The sequence below is a fragment of the Hyalella azteca genome, unplaced genomic scaffold, assembly GCF_000764305.2.
Source record: "Hyalella azteca isolate HAZT.00-mixed unplaced genomic scaffold, Hazt_2.0.2 contig4507, whole genome shotgun sequence".
Taxonomy (NCBI): Eukaryota; Metazoa; Arthropoda; class Malacostraca; order Amphipoda; family Hyalellidae; genus Hyalella; species Hyalella azteca.
In genome coordinates this window covers 587,319-607,835 of record NW_025934720.1, presented here as the reverse complement: position 1 = coordinate 607,835, position 20,517 = coordinate 587,319, and the positions used below count along the sequence as shown (strand labels likewise).

Genomic DNA, 20,517 nt, shown 5'->3' with positions numbered 1-20,517 from the left:
AATAGACTATAGTTAACCTTCTACCGCCGTAGGCCACTCTCCGGGAACATAACTTTCAACTTAAATTATACTTAAAATATTGAGTGTATGTAGCAACCTGTGGACGTTTGTATGCTACAGAAAACATTTTAAAGTTATCGTACGTGGCGGCAACCATCAGTGCAAGTCATTTTGCGCTCATTAGAACGAATCTTTTTTGAAAAGCAGGCTCGCGACAATATTGCTCCGGTTACTCGTATCAGGCGGTAGAGGGTTAAGTTAATCAGTTAAAGACCCGTTTGTCCTTAGTTGCTCTTTATTCGGAAAATTTAAATTATCAAGACAGTGCTTGGCCTGGTATTGTCTATATTTAGTGTATATTGGATGACGTCACGCAGCAATGAACTAGAGCAACTATATTCGTCGTGGCACTCATGTCATCTATTACTCTATGTCCCAGCGATACAGTTAATAAATCTATGTTTAATATATATTAAATTGAATCTATGCAAGAGACAACAGATAAATCACCTCTGCAGCCACGTCAGAGATGATAAAGCAATCGGTCTCACACAAAAAGGCTCGAACAACTGACAGACTGACCTGTAAATTCAAGTCGGACCACATGAAGGCTGTGATGCTAACATCAAATAAGACTCATGTCCACCTAAAGTCATGTTGCAGCAACTGAATGCGCTGCATAATGCAGAGCCAAGACAGAAACTGCCCTCGATGAACTATGATGTTAACACCAAATAAGACTCATGTCCACCTAAAGTCATGTTGCAGCAACTGAATGCGCTGCATAATGCAGAGCCAAGACAGAAACTGCAATATGTTCGGCACGGCGCTGAGTATCGATCGCTCGGGATGAGGCGGCCCCTAGAGCAGGGATGCACTCGAGCTCGAGACCGGGGTGTCGGTACGGGAAAGAGAACTCGGGGTGACATGATGGCAGCAACGTGTATCTTCTCGAAATGATTATATAATAATATTTTTCATTTATATATATTATGTATATAACTTTTAATATCTTGGTAAAAAATAATTTTATTTACGGCCTGAACTTGGTACACATATGAAAAAAAGAAATCTGAGACTTTTTTGTTCGTGTGAATTTTCGAAAAAAAATGAAAGAAAACGTGTCATTCATAGAAAACGGAAAAGGAGGGGTTACTGTAAAAATATATCTCTTTATTCAATTAGCGTGCTACAAAATCAAGAGACATGTCATTCAATTTATAAAGACCATATCTAGCGATCATTCGGTAACTTTTCCCCAATTCTTATTTTTTGGGTGGGGGGATTCTGAAATTTTCTACAATTTTCGCCTCCCCCCTTCTTTCAGCATATAATCCAAACTTCAAAGAAAAAAAATGACCGGATGATCGCTTGATATTTTTTTTACAAACCGAATGCTATATCTCTCAATGCGGTAGCTTGAAAATCATAAGAGGAGATAGATTTTTAAGATGGCGTATTTTGGAAATTTTAATTGTTGAGGCAAGCCAAATAAGTAAAATTTTTCGAAAAAAATGCTGAAAAATTGCTTGATACTGCAGCCCAGCTTTCCCATTGCTAATTATTCGTATTGAGACTTATTTATACGTCTTTAGACTTATTCTTGTCTAATTCAATGTGAATAATAAGCCATAAATGTGATTCTTTTGTTATATATATATATATTTCTATAAATGGTCATTGTATAAAAGTTCAAAACGGCTTAACGTAAAAAGTTTTGCATGAACATCCTTGGTATTAGCTTTATAGAACGCGTCTTAATTGTTTGTAGCGCTTATTGAACGCGCATTTCCATCACGACAGATTAATAATTTATTTCCAGCATCGTTGTATGCAATAAAGCTGATCATTTGCTGCTCAAAGAATGCAATTGAATAGTTGAAAACAAAAATAATAATCTGCTAAGTTCAAACATGAAAACTAGAACAAGAGTCAGCCTACAGGCCACAGTAGTTAGAATATAACTTTTCATTTACAAAGCTTCAACTTTCATTCCAGTGAGTGAAGCAGTTTGATCGACGCTTTGGTTGCTCATTCGACATAAAATTGTTTGCCAAGAGCCGCACTCGCTCTGAAATATCTACTCCAGAGCGCTTTATTATGCCCAATATATTGATCGAGATGCCTTTTGTCTTGACGCAATGAGAAGAAGAGAGCTTTTTGACTGATCAACTCGCGCTCAACCAAACGCAGTGCGCTCGATGACTGTATTGGATTCCCCCCCCCCCCCTGAACAAAACTATCATACATGTACGTACGTAACTATCACGTAAGTAAGTAAGTAACACGTAAGTAAATAACTATCATGTAAGTTAGTAACTATCATGTAAGTAAGTAACTATCATGTAAGTAACAATCATGTAAGTAACAATCATGTAAGTACGAGCTCCATTAAAAATAAGCTATGCCATTAAAGCCAAATCATCACCACACGAGTTATGCTAACTTATTTAGGACTCAAATTACTAGCAGACAAATAACTGTATCTTCTCAGGATTAACGTGGAATTTTCGTATATCCACGAAATTCAACAAGAGATGTGAACAAGAATTTTCACTCCCCGTGAACGTATCTTTTACAACTAACCTTCTCAATGTAATATTCACTCAATTTACGGTAAAAGTGATATGAAGGGAACGGTAAATATCGGTTTACAGAATAAATGTCCAAATGAACCGAATACATACTTTTAAACACACTGTGGGTGTCGAACAAATTTTAAAATGAATTTCATTTCATTTCCAAATCTAAAACAACACAATAGCTTCATTTGTAAAAATAAACAACTAATCTTATTTTAACTCGGCAAATCTCAGTCCTCATAAATAGGCTTGATGACAAATTCACTAGGTGAATAATTTGCAGCAAAATCCTGCCCCAGAAGCGCTGTAGGCTCATTCCAGAGCAATAGTTTCTGGTGAATAAACGATAAGTAATTAAATATTGGCAGTCCCAACAGCGGCAATAGGCGCCTGCTCATTAACCTGGCATGAGTTTTGCTGCAGCGAAGCGCCGTTTCCCCACCCATGCCGAGAAAATATTCATCGAGAAAGTTTCAACGAATGAATCCTGCAACAGAGACTGAGCGGCTAAGGCCAGAAGTGCCGGTCTTGGTGCTGACAATTCCCTAACAAAATTTAGAGTCGCCCCAGCTTCTGGTAATCCAAATCAGAAGCTGCCGCGTCTGTAAATTTTCACTGGGTAACAAAATTTAGAGTCGCCCCAGCTTCTGGTAATCCAAATCAGAAGCTGACGCGTCTGTGAATTTTCACTGGGTTGCGTGCTAGATGATCTGCGCGTTCATGGCTTGGCGCGGCAATGGCATTTTCCCGCGAGCGAAGACAAAAAAAATTGTTCTTAAAAATCATGGCATGGAACCGATCGTCTGCAGAGACTGCTGAGTTTCATAACGCGCTTGTTAACTATGATATTAAATATATAAATGATATTCATGGAAATACACTTGCGTCGTGCTGTTGCTTGCAGATAAGCAATTTTATTGCGAAATATTTTCTCTGCGAAAATTAGACACTTAATTGGAACAAGAAATGAAAGAAGATAATTAAAATTTTTTAGGACAAGATGCATTAGATTAAGTTTTTTTAGCATCAAAATATTTAATCAATTATCTAAAAAAATATGGCGGCATTTAAATACATTATTATTTAATACCCTTTATCTATGAATAAGGATTCGTGAACTTTAAAGGAAAAAGACCACATATTTCGTATTAATATAAGGTACGGAATGTCATCGACGCTTCTTGAACTCCGAATATATTTTTGGAACATTTTTAAGCTTAACAGAAAATTTCTGAAAAAGAAAATCGTAACGAGGTTGCAAATGACGCTATTTCACTTTTAATTGTTCCACTTCAGATATAATTTTAAAGGTTTTCATTGCACTCATCAAAGGTTCATGAGATAGGGAGCCACCACGCACAGCGGAAAAAACACCCCCGATAAATGTAATGCTTATCGACAAATTATAAGCTTCGTCATGACAAGAGCTGTCAATCTTGCTGGGAACGGATATAGAGCGCCTAGCACGAATCACCTGATAAGACAAAGCCTTCAGTTATTCATGACTTGCAAATGGGTTATTCTCATCCACTTGCAGGTTGGGGGAAGCAATATGTTAACCATTAACGTTCAATGCCGGGGGCTACAGCTTGAAACATCAAGGCGATAATGCGCAGAACGCTGCACATATGAGGAGCATGGTTAGCAACTTAGTTTATAACTCGGGCTTTGATGTCACAACAATTCACTGCAATATTGTCTTTAAAAATTACACATTTCGCTAAAAAGCGTGGGTTCTTCTCATCTTTGTATGATAAAACGTCAATGCGTCAATCGAAACTGTCATGCATCTCGATAAGGATCGTTGATGCATTATTTAATGAAATGTTTAAAACGGGAGAAAATAGCTTGAATAAAAATGTCAGCCGAGCTTTTGAAACTTGGGCGTTGATTATGATAACACGTGTGACTTTATAATGACAAAACAAAAGAAGATGCGTAAAGATATCCAAATATTAGAGAAATAAATACAATGTTCGAATATTTAATTTTAGCAATATTATTTCATTCTATCAATAATAATCAATACAATATAAAAGAACAGAAAACTCCCCTTAATTAGCAAAATGTTAAATTGATATGAGACACATCATTATCAATTCTCATTGTTGGACTGAAACAATTGTATCATAGCTACTCCGAGCTTAGTGTTATAAGAGCGCGTCTATCCCATGTAACGAAGCATCGGATACTCCACGGCAGGTTAGCTCGATCATCCTGTATTGCTGGCAAGGAGTTAACCTCACTGCCCGCTCAGTTGTGTTTGTAAACAATGGCCGGCCGTTTGTTTACATCGGCCAGGGCAGACGTAAACAGACCTAAACAAACCTGTGGTCTGGCCTAAGCCAATCCGCCCAACTAACCACGCTTGTATGAGTGCTCACAGCGCGTGCATAACCTACATATTGCGCTATTGCTGTTGCTGCTATCATTCATCATCATCGACCTTCTTCACACACATCGATTTTAATCAAGCGGAGAGAGAAAACAAATTTAATTTTCCTCATACAAAGTTATTACTATTTACAAGGACATTCTTATTTGCAGGGACATTCCTATTTGCAGGGACATTACTATTTACAAGGACATTCTAAGTATAATCGAAGAAGGTGTCACTTTAGTACTAGCAGCCGTCAGTAATTCAATATCGTGTGTTACGGCCAAGACGAGCGAAGCACTAAATTTTTTATCTATACATCATTCACTGCATGAAAACAGTGATCGCGTAGTGCTACATAATTTACTCCTTCCTTAGTTTTCAAGTCTGCCCAGAGCTTACCGGTTAGTGACGATAATCTAGATAACGTTGGTGCAAGCAACTGTTAATTCTTCAATAAGATATGGTGGTGATTAGAAGTGATGAAACTAAGCTCGATTGCATCAACAGGATTTCATGTTGAAGTCTTCAACAAAGCAGCTCTGTATAATATAAAATGTTGGTTTCGGAATTAAATTGAGCAATAAAGAATCAGTAACTCATATTGTAGAAGTTAGTGAGCAACACGATATGGTGATTCACACGAAACAGGAACTTGAGAAGCGGGGAACGAATCACGCGAGTGCTTCTGAAACTTCAATGCGCCATCGATCCCTGAGCACTCCCAATGAAAAATTCAGTCGACGTCGTAATAACAGCTCCTGGATGAATTACCTCAAGCGAACTATTGATGTTGTTACCTATATTACATGTTCCTTGGAGACAACGGTCGCATTTTATGTCGCAGCCAAGCACAAAAATATTTTGTGACATTTGAGGGTACGATATTGAGTTCAGCAAGCGTCTGGCTTCTCGCTCCTAGAGCTGTTGGGTGAAAATCATGAGAAATTTTACCAACATCAAATTAAAATTCATCATATTAGATGAAAAGAGACTATTTGATGAAAAGAGACTATAAAAAGAGACTATTTAAAAAAAATACACTCTTCTATGGCAAGTGACTTTACTTAATTCGGAAGTTTATGTAGGAAGCGTTACTACACGTTTTTTGGGCATTGCCACTCAGAAAAATGACTAGAGAGAACATTTTTCTAGCCGAGAATAAATAAGAAAAAAGTTGATAACCTTCGCAATCGACCGATAGCGGGAACGGACGTACATTCCTTTAGCCAGACTCACGCATTCGTTACAGAAAAGTGTAAACACGAGCCGAGGTGTTGACTAGCACGGACCCTGGGAGGCACGCTCGTTCGCACACCAGACGTCCGGTCGGACGGGAACCTTACTTGATGTGCCGCCATCGCAAGCAAAGCTGGTATGAAAGTGAGCACTAACATGTGCGTCATTGTATACAAAGTACGCGAACAAAGTCGAGGGACAACATTTCTTGGCAAAGGGAGAATTAGCAAAAAAAAAATCGTAGCGGCTGGAGAAATAGCCAAAAAAATCGTAGCAGCGGGAGAAATAGCATCTCGTTTCTGATGACAAATATAGTGTTCCGATTAAACATTAATGCTCATAAAAAATAGTGAGCAATCATCAGCAGAGACTAAATTAGTACGGCGAATACGTTGACAGAAAAAATTGCCGCAAATAAAAGTAAATAAAGAGCGAATTAACTACAGCGAAAGAAGCATGTGCAGGGTTTTTAGCGCATTTTATCATTTATGGAAAATATGCACTATTGTGCTCGCCATGTCCGTCTGTCCGTCCGTCTGTCTGTTTGTCCGTCCGTGACTTCACGTTTTCATCGACGAGAAAATGCGCTCTCTGTCACTCACTGCAGTGAGTACCGAGTTATATTTGTTATATTATTACTGTAAATGCATTATATAAAAGCTAAATTTATTGAATATTATTATTTCCTTATTTTTCATAGATTTTTATGCACTATAGAGCTTTAGGCATAATAAGCGTTTATTCGCTAAAATATTGCTAACTATTTTCACACATCACAGTAATTACCCTATTCTTCAATATTATAATACAACCCCATTCGACTCGGCCACCACAACAGAAACAACATCAACTCCACATTATCCATTGTTACGCTGCAATTAAGTATTCGATTTACCAGTAAGTGGTGTTCAATGTTTACACATCTACCGTGCAAGATATTATACCTGTAAAAAGCTTAACAATTAATAAAAATGAGCTTATTTAAGATGAAATATAAACCTTTAAAGCTCTTTGAAATTAAATAACATAATTAAATAACTTTGAAAATAATCGCAGGCCATTAAATTTTTCACATTCATATATTTATCACCGCCATTCGCGAGTCTTATAACACAATCTCTCCGAAAACATCCAGTAATTCAGCCTCACCCAAGTAAATGACAAGACGACTGCCAGATGTTAAGAAAACAAATTACCTCGAACCAAATAACACCCGAATTACATGAAAATTTAAGCTCCATCACTCCTGTGTGCTAAATACAGTCAGTTAAACTATGAACAAACTAACCAATTCATTTCCTGTGAACGAGTGAATCTTTTCATTTCAATTGAGAACCCCACGGCAACCAAACCATTGTAAAAAAATCCACGGAACGAATTTGTGGGAAAATAAACAAGTTGAGTGTCGAAAGTTTCCGGAGAGAAGAAAGCACGTTTCGCGCGTACACTAATGGACAGGATCGACAAGGATTTAGGCTCAATCCGTCTGTTTTTGGTCCCGGACAGACACGCCACCATAGATATCACAAATCCCGAGCTGATCCAGGGACAATCTAAACATCTAAAATGGTAGTAGAGTAACACTGGGATATATGCTCGTTTTTCTCTTATATTAAGTCGAAATTTCAATAATCAATGCACATTTTGATAATTCAGTGTAGGTTAGCTAACTAGTCAATGCGCGCGAACTATTCATATATTCGTATAAAAATTTAAAGCCCGTGGCTATTTTACAGTACATATCTCAAACTATTAAATCGCAAACATGGCGCAAATAGTGGAAGTAAATGATTTGAATTTGAATATCGCATGAATTCATGACAGCAAAATAGAAACTCGAACTAAATCGACCAAGATAGCTTTCTCACTTGACTCTTGTGAATGGAAGTTGAAAAAAACTAACAAAGCCATATAAAGAAATAAGGACTCAAAGGACTCAAAAATACCTTCACATATTTTCAGAAAATGTAAAAAATATATTAATAAATATTTCAACGACTTATAGCATATTTTTGTAGGCGAAAAATGATTTCAAAATTGCTTTATGACCTCAAAGACAGCGACGAAAAATCCTGCCACCCACGCAAACAGCGCCATGCAGCAGCGCATGAGGTCTCGCGCGTTAGACTCTCTCCTCGTAATAGGAAAATCAAAGGCCGCCGCAAAAAGCGCAGCGAGCGAAGCGGAGTGCCTTGGAAATCGACGCCATCTAGGCAGCGAGGTCTGCTGAAATATTCAGTCTCGGTGGTGAGATGAAAATGTCACTGAAACATCACCCTAGGAAATGTCAGCTGTCCAGTATGGGAGAGACTCTCTAAATTATGGAACGCGACCGAGCGGAGTTCTTTTTCGAAGGGGTTGGTCCCGAGTTGTGTGCGTTTCGTCGGGTGGAGCCCCGAGTTCTCTGCCGGCATCAGTTGCAATCACTCGTGCTTTTTTTTATCAACCCCGGACCTGATGGAGGTGCTAGGGTCATCCCACAGATACCGGTGCCTATAGAGGGAGGCTAGTGCCGACTGAATGGTAACGGGGGAAGCTTTGGGTGTTCACCGTTATAGTCGTTGACCGTTTAACTGTACTGTTATTGAGCGCAAAGTGGTTCAAATTTCAACAGTACTATACTGACAGGCAAGCCAATTAATACGCATGACGGTCATTGTTGCTAGCAGCAGTTACAATCGTTAGATAAAAAATGTCGTTCTACAGGCAGGCAGCGTTGTGAGACGGACGCTTCCCTGAATGTCAGCTCGACCTATGTAGCTCTGCGTCACTGCACGCTGAGTAACGCGCCGCTAAAGGTTAATTTGTTACTTATTCTCAATGGTAGCAGTTTTGAAAGAACTTTGGAACATTAAAAGAGATGTAGTAACAGGTGCATAAGATTGGGGGCTTTTCTTATAACTTGTATTTTCATTTGAAGGTTTTGGGAGATCCTCGGATCTTAGCATGTACACTATTTGTTCCAGGACTCACATTGTTAGTACAAAATTACTGTTAATATAACTGACGCTAAAAATGGCTTAGAAAATTGTCATTTTATATACCATTTGTTTCAAAACAAAAACCGATTTTTTCACCTGAAAATATAGTTTTTTGCCAACACAAAAGAGAATTTCTTGTAGAGCGCTCGAGTCAAGAAATATATGAGGAAGCTTGAATTAAAGATTGGTTATAACAGCCAGAGAGGTTCCACGTTTCAAAAGTAAACCTCAATTCTACCCGAAGTGTTCGATGAGCATCATTTATTACTAAAGAAAGTGTGTGGTGTGTGAGTGATGCAATTTGCAAGTCATTACCCAAGCTAAACAACCTGATATAATAAAATCGTGTCATGGTAGAGACATTCGCAGGCACTGGCGAACGAGTGTAAATATAAGACATTCGGTGGCACGATTTACTTCTTCGAAACTTCAGAAATTCCCATCAGTTTGCTTCATTTGACAGAAAGACAAATTGGAAAGCTCATACGGTATTAAAAGGTAGAAATCATTTTTAATGATAAAAATGCTTGTCATTACCGAAGTATTAATTATAGTTTTCATGAAATAATGGCCCTGGACGTTTCGAGGCGATACTCGTAAAACTTGGGCGAGTGATTTTCATATGAACTTGAGCGAGATGTGCTCATTGAAGATCTGTTAATTCTTGTTAGTCGACGGCGGTTCGTCGCCAAGTTTGGATTGCCAAACCAATTCAGCCTCGCCGGTCGACACTCGCTAACTTATTTGCAAGAGTTCTCAGCAAATGTAAGCGCAAGAAAAAATCTGCGCCCAACTTCCATGTGAAATTTCAGAGGAAATTGTCTGTATTTGATTTCTCGTGACTTTTTCTAAAAGTTCCGATCGAATTTCCTGAAGAATAAAATGAACGGGAATATTTTTAACGCTTTATTTCCATTAGCGAAGTCGCTGCTCCAGACGTTATGACGTACAGACAAAACAGGATACGAGGGCTTGGGAGCCTATAGGTAAAAATCAGAACTTTTCGCGAGTCTGTGTTCTAAAAAAAAGAATACGTGGAAATGTTTTAGCGAGGAGATTACTTTGAGAAATGTTTGGTTGAAGTGTGGACACGATGAGAAACTTGGAGAAAATAGAAGGGTAGCATTTCACAAATACCAATATAAAAGCATAGAACATGTGTTCCTAAAAGATGTTGAACGGTTACCTTTGAGAGGAAAAGCATAGAAGACTAGAAAGAAGTTTGAAGGCTACTCTAATCCTGAATAGTAATTGCGAACGTCGAAATAAACACTACTTAATTTATTTCCGGGTAGATGACCAGCCAAATGGCTTTCGATCAGAAGTAATAGACGACAATTTGCATCGTATCTAACTTCATTTCTTGTGATGTCATCTCGAGATTGTAACAAAAATTTAAAGGAATTTAAATTTAGTCCCGAACAATTATTTATTTTGTATTAAACATTCCCCATCGGACGAAAATCTATTCTGACGACGGCAACAGCAACTATGAGAGTGTAAGATACGTAAACCTAACTTGACGCGCGCTGCCTAATTAAGAGTGTATGAATACTCGTATGAAGAAAGGGAAAAGTCTCCTGATGAAATTGTTGGCATCATGAAATGTAAACTAAAATTGTCGTATTTATGCAGGGAATGCAGATTTCTTTTACTCGAGCAGCTACGATAACAGTAACCGTATGCAACCCCAATTCATAAGGCCCGCTCAAGAATTGTTCGAAGAAAGAATGTTTTAATTAGGACGCCTTTTTAGCGGCCTTAAAGCAATCAGTACTAATAATCAAGAAGTATCGTCATAGATAAAAAATTATTACTCTGTGATCACTAAACTACGTTTCAATTCATTGACGACTTGATTGAAAGAGGATCATTCCGTCTTCGTATTGAAAGTTAAGAAAAATTCAGAGTCGTCAACTGAACAACGTTACTTGGCTGCTGAAGATCTGTTGATAATTTCCAGAAGAAGTCGTGTTCAACGCCAAGGTTAAACCAATTTAACGTCTGCTTTGCCTGTGTGCCTGCGTGCTTGGACCGGGTATATACGAGGATATACGTGGTTCATTTGTGATGGTTTGGTATCACTTGGCTACTTGAACATCGCATTATAGCAGCCCTTTATTCCACGAGCCATTATATAGGGTCATTTTACAGTCTTTCTCTTGGTAGTGGAAATCATCAACTCGTGAAGGTAAAATCTTGGCATTATTTTAAGCAAGTAATCATGCCATCTGTTAAAAGTAGTTTAGGCTGGAAGACGTCATAGGATTGAAATAACACTTTCAAGGTGGACATTGGCAAATTAATTGCAATATTTACTTCGATAATTAAGATATCAAATTACGAAGTGGCACATTTTTGATAAGATATCAAATTATCTTCAGGCACATTTATGTCATTGATGTTCGAAATACTTTTATGAAAACTCTATCGCATAGCAGTATCAGAAAGTGCACATCAATGAAAAACAACGTCACAAGTTTCTCAAAGTTGTTAACACCTTTACCCTTGTACTCTCTCAAAAGAGTGCAAGAAATATATTACTCCAGAGGTTGATTGCAACTTGCCTCTGCTCGCGAATAAGCGCCAAAAGCATTCGGTTGGCAAATCCCCATATGAAATAGGAGCAGAATAATGCAAAAGGCAGTCTTAGCAAGCGATAGACCCCCTGCAAATGCGCACTGATGCCTGTCATGAGCAGTGGCGGCTGCCGAGCGTCGCTCTGGAAAAGATGCGGGCGAACCTGGTCCTCGCAAGCGGGCGCCACTGCCGCCAGACTCGAATATATGTTCGGGAATTGAGGCCGAAGCTGCCCGACTCGGCTACACAGGTTATATTCGGAGCTGTAGCGGCCCGACTCGGATACGCAGGTTATATTCGGAGCTGTAGCAGCCCCACTCGGCTACACAGGTTATATTCGAAGATGTAGCAGCCCGACTCGTACATACAGGTCATATTCGGTGCCGGATGCCGGAGTATATTTCACATACGAGACCATAATAACCGAGGCCTGGGTTCATTGCAGCTCAACTCGCTTGCATGGATTAAAATCGGACGGAAAGGCGGCCGAAATCGGATATGGGTCTTAGAATCAGGTGCCTTTTCAGACCACTCGGTTATGCGGCTTAGAATCAGAGGCCATAGAACAGCTCAAATTTGCAGCGCGGAAAGGTAAGAAGTGGGCGCCCTGCTCTCGAGGCTTTATAAATAAATTGGAAGGAGCACGGGTCCCAACCCCTCTCGGGGTTTTAAATATGTCTCAGTTGCCGCTATTCTGTGCACAGTATTATTCTAGCGACAGTTCGAAATAATAGTAACAAAAACTCGACACATTTAACAGCGAGATGCTTGGCTAGCCACCCCCTCGCTAAATCATGATACATTATAACGAATCAATGCTCCTAATTCTATACAATAATAAAGCTCCGCAGCCACTGAATTCGTAAAATATACGAGAAAAATTTGTTAGAGAAAAAATGTTTTGGAAGCATCAACATATTATAAACGGTAATTATTGTTTTGCTATTCTTGATGCCGGAGCACAAGACGACAGAACCTTGCAAGACGCGGTACATCGCCGTCGAAACGCTCATTATCGCCTATAGGCGGTCCGTGTATCGCGGGTGCCACGGTCAGAATATAGACAGTGAAACAGGCAATACTTTGTTGTGCGACAGACATCGATCAATTAATGTGATTTTCGAACGTAGATTCATAGACTATGTGCTTCTGTTCATAATAATAAAAAATAAGATATGCCTGAAATCATAGGAAAAAAATGCGTGTAACGCTTGAACGAGCTGAGCCACACGCAGAATTGAACCAGAGAAAATTCATTGTCATATAAGAGGTCAATAATAAATTTTAACAATTATATACAAGGAATAATAATAATGGCTGATCGTGAAAAGGTAGAAAATGAATAACAATGATTGCAAAATGTACATCAGAATCATTGCAGTGCAAGTCTCAAGCTCAGAATATAGATACTGCGTTTACGATAAATATAAGCAGACTTTTTGATCAAAGACAAGCGGGAATTTGCATGTGAAATATTAGAATTCGATTCGAGGACTTGCAAATTGATGTTAGCGGGAAACGGAGCGTCAGGTGAGCCGACGCTCCAGCTGTTGTAGACAACAAAGAGTGAGTTTAATTCATGAATATTGATGTTCATGATACCGGCTATTGCTCGCATGTCGTAGTGGCCTCACTAAATTCAATTTATCGAGGATTAAAGACAAGGAAAAACATCAATCATGATACATGACAACTATCCTTTTCAGTCCATAGCACTTTAAAGAAATATTTTGCTGAATAAAATGGAAAACATATGGTGATGTTAGTGATTGAGTTGCACATAAAGCTTATAGGGTCGAAGAATAATTAGAATAAACTCGCATAAAATGACGATCGGCGCATTTTCATATCCCGCAGTCCCAGCAAATAATATTTTTCGTTCATACGAAGGCAGAACTGTAATGCAACTGAGCGAGTTTTCCAAGTTCCCCCTTCTGAATATGAAAATCTCTGATGAAATGACGAAATTCGGAATCTTCAGCTCATCAACTCGTTGATGACCAATACTAGGAAGATTCAGTGCTTCTCGGCTCGCAAGAATCATAACATTAGACTGGATATTTCGTGTACATATGAGAATGCCACAGGACGTTAGGGTCGTTCATTAACATTTCAACGAATATTTCATCGAATTCAAATATCAATAATTTCAATACAATCGAAATACTTTTTTTTATTTGAACTCTTCTATGAAGGCCAGCCTCGCTAATTTATCACAAACCTGTTTAGCTTGTGCAAGTCTTTTATTCTCCGCTCATGAGATTCTAAGGAACTTATATTTAACTTGTACTAATATTTCATACGCTTAGTGAAACCATAATAAACAGCTTGGTTGTTCTATTAGATCTCTGAATCGTCCGTACTACCATTAGTGAAGTGTTAGTATATTCCCATTGATCTAGAACCAGTGTCGTGAGGGACTAAGCCCAACAAAGAGCCTACCAACAGCTTCCTGGAGCAGAGCAACAGATGATCTCTCCTGCCATGCAACATTGACTTGTTTTTATCCTGAACTCGAGGCCTTATAAACAGAGGTCTTTGAATCAAGCCCTGCAGTTTGAAACAGTTTGAATCAAGCCCTGCAGAGAAGATATATAGAGCACAGACTATCGTTGGAATTGTGGTTCAATACGTTCCATACAAGGGAGTCTAATCCTGTAACTAACCTGTGTCATCAAATTCTTTTCTATGCCATACGTTTATATTTTGTTCTCTGGCCAACGCCAGTATTTAAATATTAAAGTTATAAATTTATCTTGTAAATTTATTTATAATCCGTGAATAAGTCTACAGCCATGTATTTCATGTCGATTTTGTTACAGTTTGAATGAAGAAAAGCAGGCATATGTCTAGAAAACGTAAAGTTACATAATGAAAACGCCTGTCACTAGCTGATGAAAACGGTTACTTTGAAGTTTGATTAACTTCAAATTTTTTGATCGGAATACATCTCGTAACTTCAAAATTCATAAATTTAAATCGTAGGTACTGGAGAATATTTTTTGAAAATATTTTAAGACACTTAACCAAACAAATTACTTTTCTTATATTCCAGTGTTCAACGTTAGGTTGATCAACAAGCGTCAGAAGATTATTAAAAAAATTCTACAAACGAAGATTTCTTTTAAAATGCTAAAAAAATATAATAGAGTTAAAACTTCAAATAGTACTACGATAATCATGTATGTAACGCATCACCTTTTTTTCTTCACCTACAACATCACGAAGTAATTTTCAGAAACAAGGCACTAATGTGAAGGGATACGTGTGCTTCTCTTTTCCCTGCAGAACAATTTTATGGTCTGGCAACACGAAAATTAACCTGCAGACACTAAAGCAGTTGGTCCATCTACTAGAATATTTTTGTTCGACTGTCTCCCTTGAAAATCTCCCATGAGTATAGATTAATATATGCCTTGCACATTACACTACTGCATCATTAAAAATTATGAGAATGTAAGACTAAATTGTCTAGAAGATTACATGTTTAAAAGTTATCAAGAGGAATATAAATTGCCCGAAATGGAATTTCCGAATAATTCATCAAATATTTCCTCCAAGTTTGTATATATAATATAAATAAGCAAGAAATAGTAATAATATATGCAAAAAAATCGAAACGGAATTTATTCGAGTAAAATAAAAGCATTCACAGGCAACTTTTGCGAATAAAAATTTAATTTATTATTGTTTTTTATTATCGGTGAATTTCGCATGATTCAATGTTCTATTCGTCTCACTATTGGAACGCAGAATCGAGTTTTTATGTTGATGAAATATCGCTATTTTTGCAACTGTTTCATTTAGCACGAAAATTTCTCCGACAAAAATAGGCGTCAATTATTTTATTTATAACTTTGGATATAAAGTGCATCCATTAAAGTGAAATAAAATCATAATAAAAAACCGATTCAAATCATTTATTCCTTACCTCTGTCCTTCCATGATATTTCAGACCGCAACATATCGACCATCAAACATTGCAAACAAATGCAAACATTGCATCAAACATCAATAAAACTAATAATTTGTTACTCACCTTGAGTTGCAAGGAAAAATTTTAGTTGCACAACATGAGATTCAATTCTGAGGCATTTTTAACAATAGTTATCAGACAAATTTATTACGAAAAACTTGTAGCATGTAGTACACGTAGTTAGTGGTGTAGTAGTTACAAAGTAGTTCAAAGTTCAAGTAGTGCCGTACTGTAAACCCAATGGTCTTCATACAATTAGGTACGTGATTGTTTTAATCGAAACTGGTTATGAATGAGGATCATAACCCTGGCATAGTGATTGGAAACGAGGATTATTAAAGATTAGCCCAATAGGGTCGAAATCTCAAAATACTCATCACGATCGCAGGTGGAAATATGTTCATTCACTTTATTATCACTTCTATTTCCAAATTTAATAATATAAGTCATAAAATTAGTACAATGAGATTAAAGTAACAATGAATCAAATTATGACCCTCATGCACAATATGGAGCGTGAAGGAAAATGAAAAATAGAAGCAAACATGAATCTCCTCGAATGGTTTTACTCTACTGTACCTTCATGAAGTAACCAAGTATTTGTATAGATAATAATATCGTGGAATAAAGTTTTCATAGTAACCTGTTATCGAAGATTTGAATCATTAAGATGACAATATTAAAAATAACTTTTTCTTTCGTAGCGATCGAAAAGTGCCTTACTTCCAGCGAACCAAGCGATAACGCATCTGGTCCGGTTTATGCTTTAAATATTCCCGATTTTTATCATCATTTCCTTACCTTGAAGTAGTATTAACCAATAATGTACAACAGAGAACCCAGATTTTGCTGTTGGTGATAATGAGCTCCCACCTTTACTGGCACCGTCGGGTCCCCTGAGAATGGTGCACTCTTCTATGCTTCCGTATGGGCTGAAAAGCTGCCGTACATCTTCTTCAGTTTGTTGCTTGCTTAGCATGCCAACGAACAGCTTCCGGTCTTCTGCAAACAACAAACACCAAACATGCTAGAAGCTCACACGGACAGTTGGAAGCAGCTTTAGTACGTGTACGCCTGCCTATCATGTTTGTCGTGTACAATACAGCATATACGAGTCTGGCAGCCACCACAGAGCGGGATAATCGTCACACCACGATTATTTAATATGAAGATTTATTTAATTCAGATCCAAATTATAATAAAAAGTAATAACTCCACGCATGTGAGGCGATGATTTCACTCTATAGTGGACATGAGACGGGCATCGGAATAAGGCATTTGTGTGTGAGTGTGTGTGTTTTTCAATGAAATCTTAATGGAGAGAATTATAAGAAATTAATAAATAGCTTCAACTGCTGGCTGACCATATAGATAAATGGGGAAACTAATAATAAAATGGGTATAATTTACTCATGTGACAGAAAGAAGACAGTATAAATGCTTCACACAACAGCTACGTAACTATTCTCATAATTTGGGAAGTTCTCAATGTACGGTGATATTAATATATTTTTTTACATTATTTTTGTTAGTTTCTCAACGAGAAAGTTCCTTATGACTGGCTGATTAATGAAAACGTTCCGTTCATATCTTGCATCCGGAAATATTTTATATATACAAAGGTTACTGCTTAAAAATAATGATGTACAATATGATCGTTCATTCGTGATTGATTAGAGAAGAAGGGAATATGTAAACTTCATATAATAATTAATATGAATCGCATCAAATCTAAGGTTAAGGTGATTGTTCTAAATAAATCACAAACTCATTAATATTATTGAAGTGTCGTAACTGAAATTATGTACATATGTGTCGAGCGTGATATGCGTAGGTGTAATTTATCATTAATTACAATTGCTTATATCAAGAATATGAGCACCGCTTGTTTACAATTCAAGTGGAAAGTTCCCTCTTAAAACGAGACATGGCGCAAAATTTGGGGCTGAAATTGTCCTCAAGACTTTTTTTAATGTTTCATTGAGAAAAAGAGTCACGAGTGTTCGACCGAGACATGCCCAATACTCTTACCCATTACTATGTTAAATACCTATTATATTATAGGCGAGTCGGGGTAACCATGTTTTTTGAGAAAGTAATTTATGCTGGTCGATCAATAAGGCAACATATTTGGGAAAACGCAAACGTTTGGCAAGGAACCTGGACTTCGTTTACGTCAAAGTTGATTTATGCTAGGAACATTGTTCCGGATCTCCGAAATGTTTATAAAAAATTTAATCTCAAATTGATTCCGGCAAATAAGGGCTTTTTTGCCTCTACTAAACCCAATCTGAATATTGATTTATAAACCTATATGCAACAAGTGTATTGTAAAAAAATCGTATCCAGCGACTAATTTCCGGCTTTTCTCCGTAAGTCATTTGTAAAGCTTCCATCTCTTTGAAGAAGTTTTCGGACGCTCAACTTTCACTGAAGTTGATCAAAGTTGGGGCTCTTGAAGAAAGCAATGTCTTAAGAAAACAGGGCAGGGTTGTCCGGGCTACCAACTTCAGTTAATTTCACTGAACTTGTTCAAGTTGGCGTTTTGCGTATGATGTCATCACTTGGCCGCAAGAAACCGTGCCACGTGGGAAAAAAATTACACAAGAGAATAGGGAAATTATGATAACTCAGCCATCGTGATGTCTAAGAAGAAATTATAGTTCTTCGGGCTAAGTAATAGTAGTAGTAGTAGTAGTAGGACACCATATTAAAAATGCATTGAATTGTCATATTTTTTTAGCAGAATAATTGAGCAACTTTGATTAAGGAGCTTGGCTTCATTCGTATGATTAGAGGGATATATTCGCAACGATATCTGACGGAAAAAGTTAGCTGAAAAATATCTTGTTCATTTATTGGATCTGAACAATGCATATAAATGAAAAGTAAACTGACTCTATGACATCACTGGAAATGAATGGTTCGCTTGAGATTCAATTCTGATGTTCTACGGGAATTTCAAGGGTTGATTAATTTTAACTTTGTTCTCTGTTTTTAAAGGGCATGCTTGATCTAGGACGGGGTGGGATGTTTGATGATTGTTTCCATTCGACTAGAATGAAGCCAACCAAAAACGAAGCTCTATGGACAGCTACCGACAAACGGAATCGCAAATGATTGATACAGTCAGGGATTGTGGTAATAAAAACAGTTCATTTAAAAAATGTTCTCCTGAACTCGAGGAAAGACAGCAAATGAATTATCAGGCCAATTTTATTAGTGTGCATGTTTAAACTATGTAGTATATCGTGAATCTTCAGGTGAATAATTTTTCTACACACCTAACTTCATGATTATCAATCTCCTTCATTACCAACACGAGAAGCTAACAAATTTTTGTTTTCAACCCCATGCTATGCAGACGAGTTTTCTGAGAAATTAAATAGAATTTTATTTAGGGCCAGAGTTATAATTAAATAGTACGGAACAGATGAACATTAATTCCAAAGCATAGTTTCAAGTGCGTTTTCCCTTCAAGCGAACTCATATTAGTAAGATAGTAATAAATTAATTTTAAAACATGAGGATCATAGGCAAAATTTAGCATGGAGCATTATTATTGGTCGCATTTTTTGACAGCCAATATCTGTGCGAGACGATATTGTCAAAATCGTGACTACTAACACTATTAGTATTAGAAGTATATAAACAACTATTTGGTCCGTGAGCATTTTTACAACATATAAAATCAGTTGAAGAAGAATGAATGTGTTAAACTTGTTCTTCATGTAGTTTTGTGATATGTGGAGAATTTTAGAGCCACGTAATCACGAACAACATCGAGCACAAACTAACTAATACATTCGATACTCTTATACAGGGCACAACTACTTACGACACAAACCATTCACTACATCACAGCGAAGGAGTTTAAAGGGTACATTCTAGAGTGAAATTTCCAGAGAGAAAGAGTGAGAGTTTCCTCTCGCACGCCACCTGACACGGCACATAGCATGGCTTTTCGAGAAGCTACTATAAGAGCTAAAGATCGGTGAAGAACGCAGTGAAAAGCACCAAGTTGAAGTAAACATCGAACCACGAAAAAGACACGTAGATACATCCGCTAAAATACACTTAATAATAATATCACAACTAAAGAATTCTTTCACCGGGAATAGAGGGAATTTAGATGATCAAAGGGCAAAATAAAGTACACAGTATGAAAGATGAAATGCAGGCGTCGAAAAAGAATGAACATTTTGATGAAGCAAAACAATCAATTAGGTTTTTTTTAAAGGAACTAATACATTGAAGCAAGGACAACTTTAAGCTCCTTGTCAGCCAACGATGCTTCGAATCCCAAAAAAATTGAAAAAAATAAATGATGAAAAGATGAATCAATCCACAGGAGTTTTTTACGAACTTACTGTAGGCATTACACGAAGATTCAGAGACAGAATCGGCATTACATGATCATAGAGATAAGGCACTCAGGATGGGCATTTGATTATGCGAAGAAAGAAATTTTGCTTTCTGGACATGTTTTATTAGTTCATTGTGATGAGGCTGTAGGAAACTATTGAACGGCCGAGATTCAACATGAACCGAACATTTGAGGTTGATTATGCAGAAAATATTTGTATAAGATACAGAATGGTGAGTAATTTTAGTAACGGATGGGTATCATATGGCAATTATTCTTCCACACAAATTTTTAACTAGCATTTTTTTATCCATTATTAAACGAATATTTTTCACTTTAATTTACATCTCGTGGTCATGAGCAATAAGGGAATGACAAAACTATAACATGGAAATGATTAGAATACAACTTCAACC

General features: G+C 37.3%; 1 protein-coding gene across 1 annotated transcript in view; it reads right to left on the bottom strand.

The window, feature by feature from the left end:
* LOC108680096 (CUGBP Elav-like family member 4) overlaps positions 1 to 20,517 on the bottom strand; it is a 432,488-nt gene that overhangs the window by 33,529 nt on the left and 378,442 nt on the right. Inside the window, exon 4 of the mRNA XM_047880045.1 lies at positions 16,609 to 16,737. Within this exon, the coding sequence (XP_047736001.1) occupies positions 16,609 to 16,737 (129 nt within the window). The remainder of the gene's footprint in view (positions 1 to 16,608; positions 16,738 to 20,517) is intronic.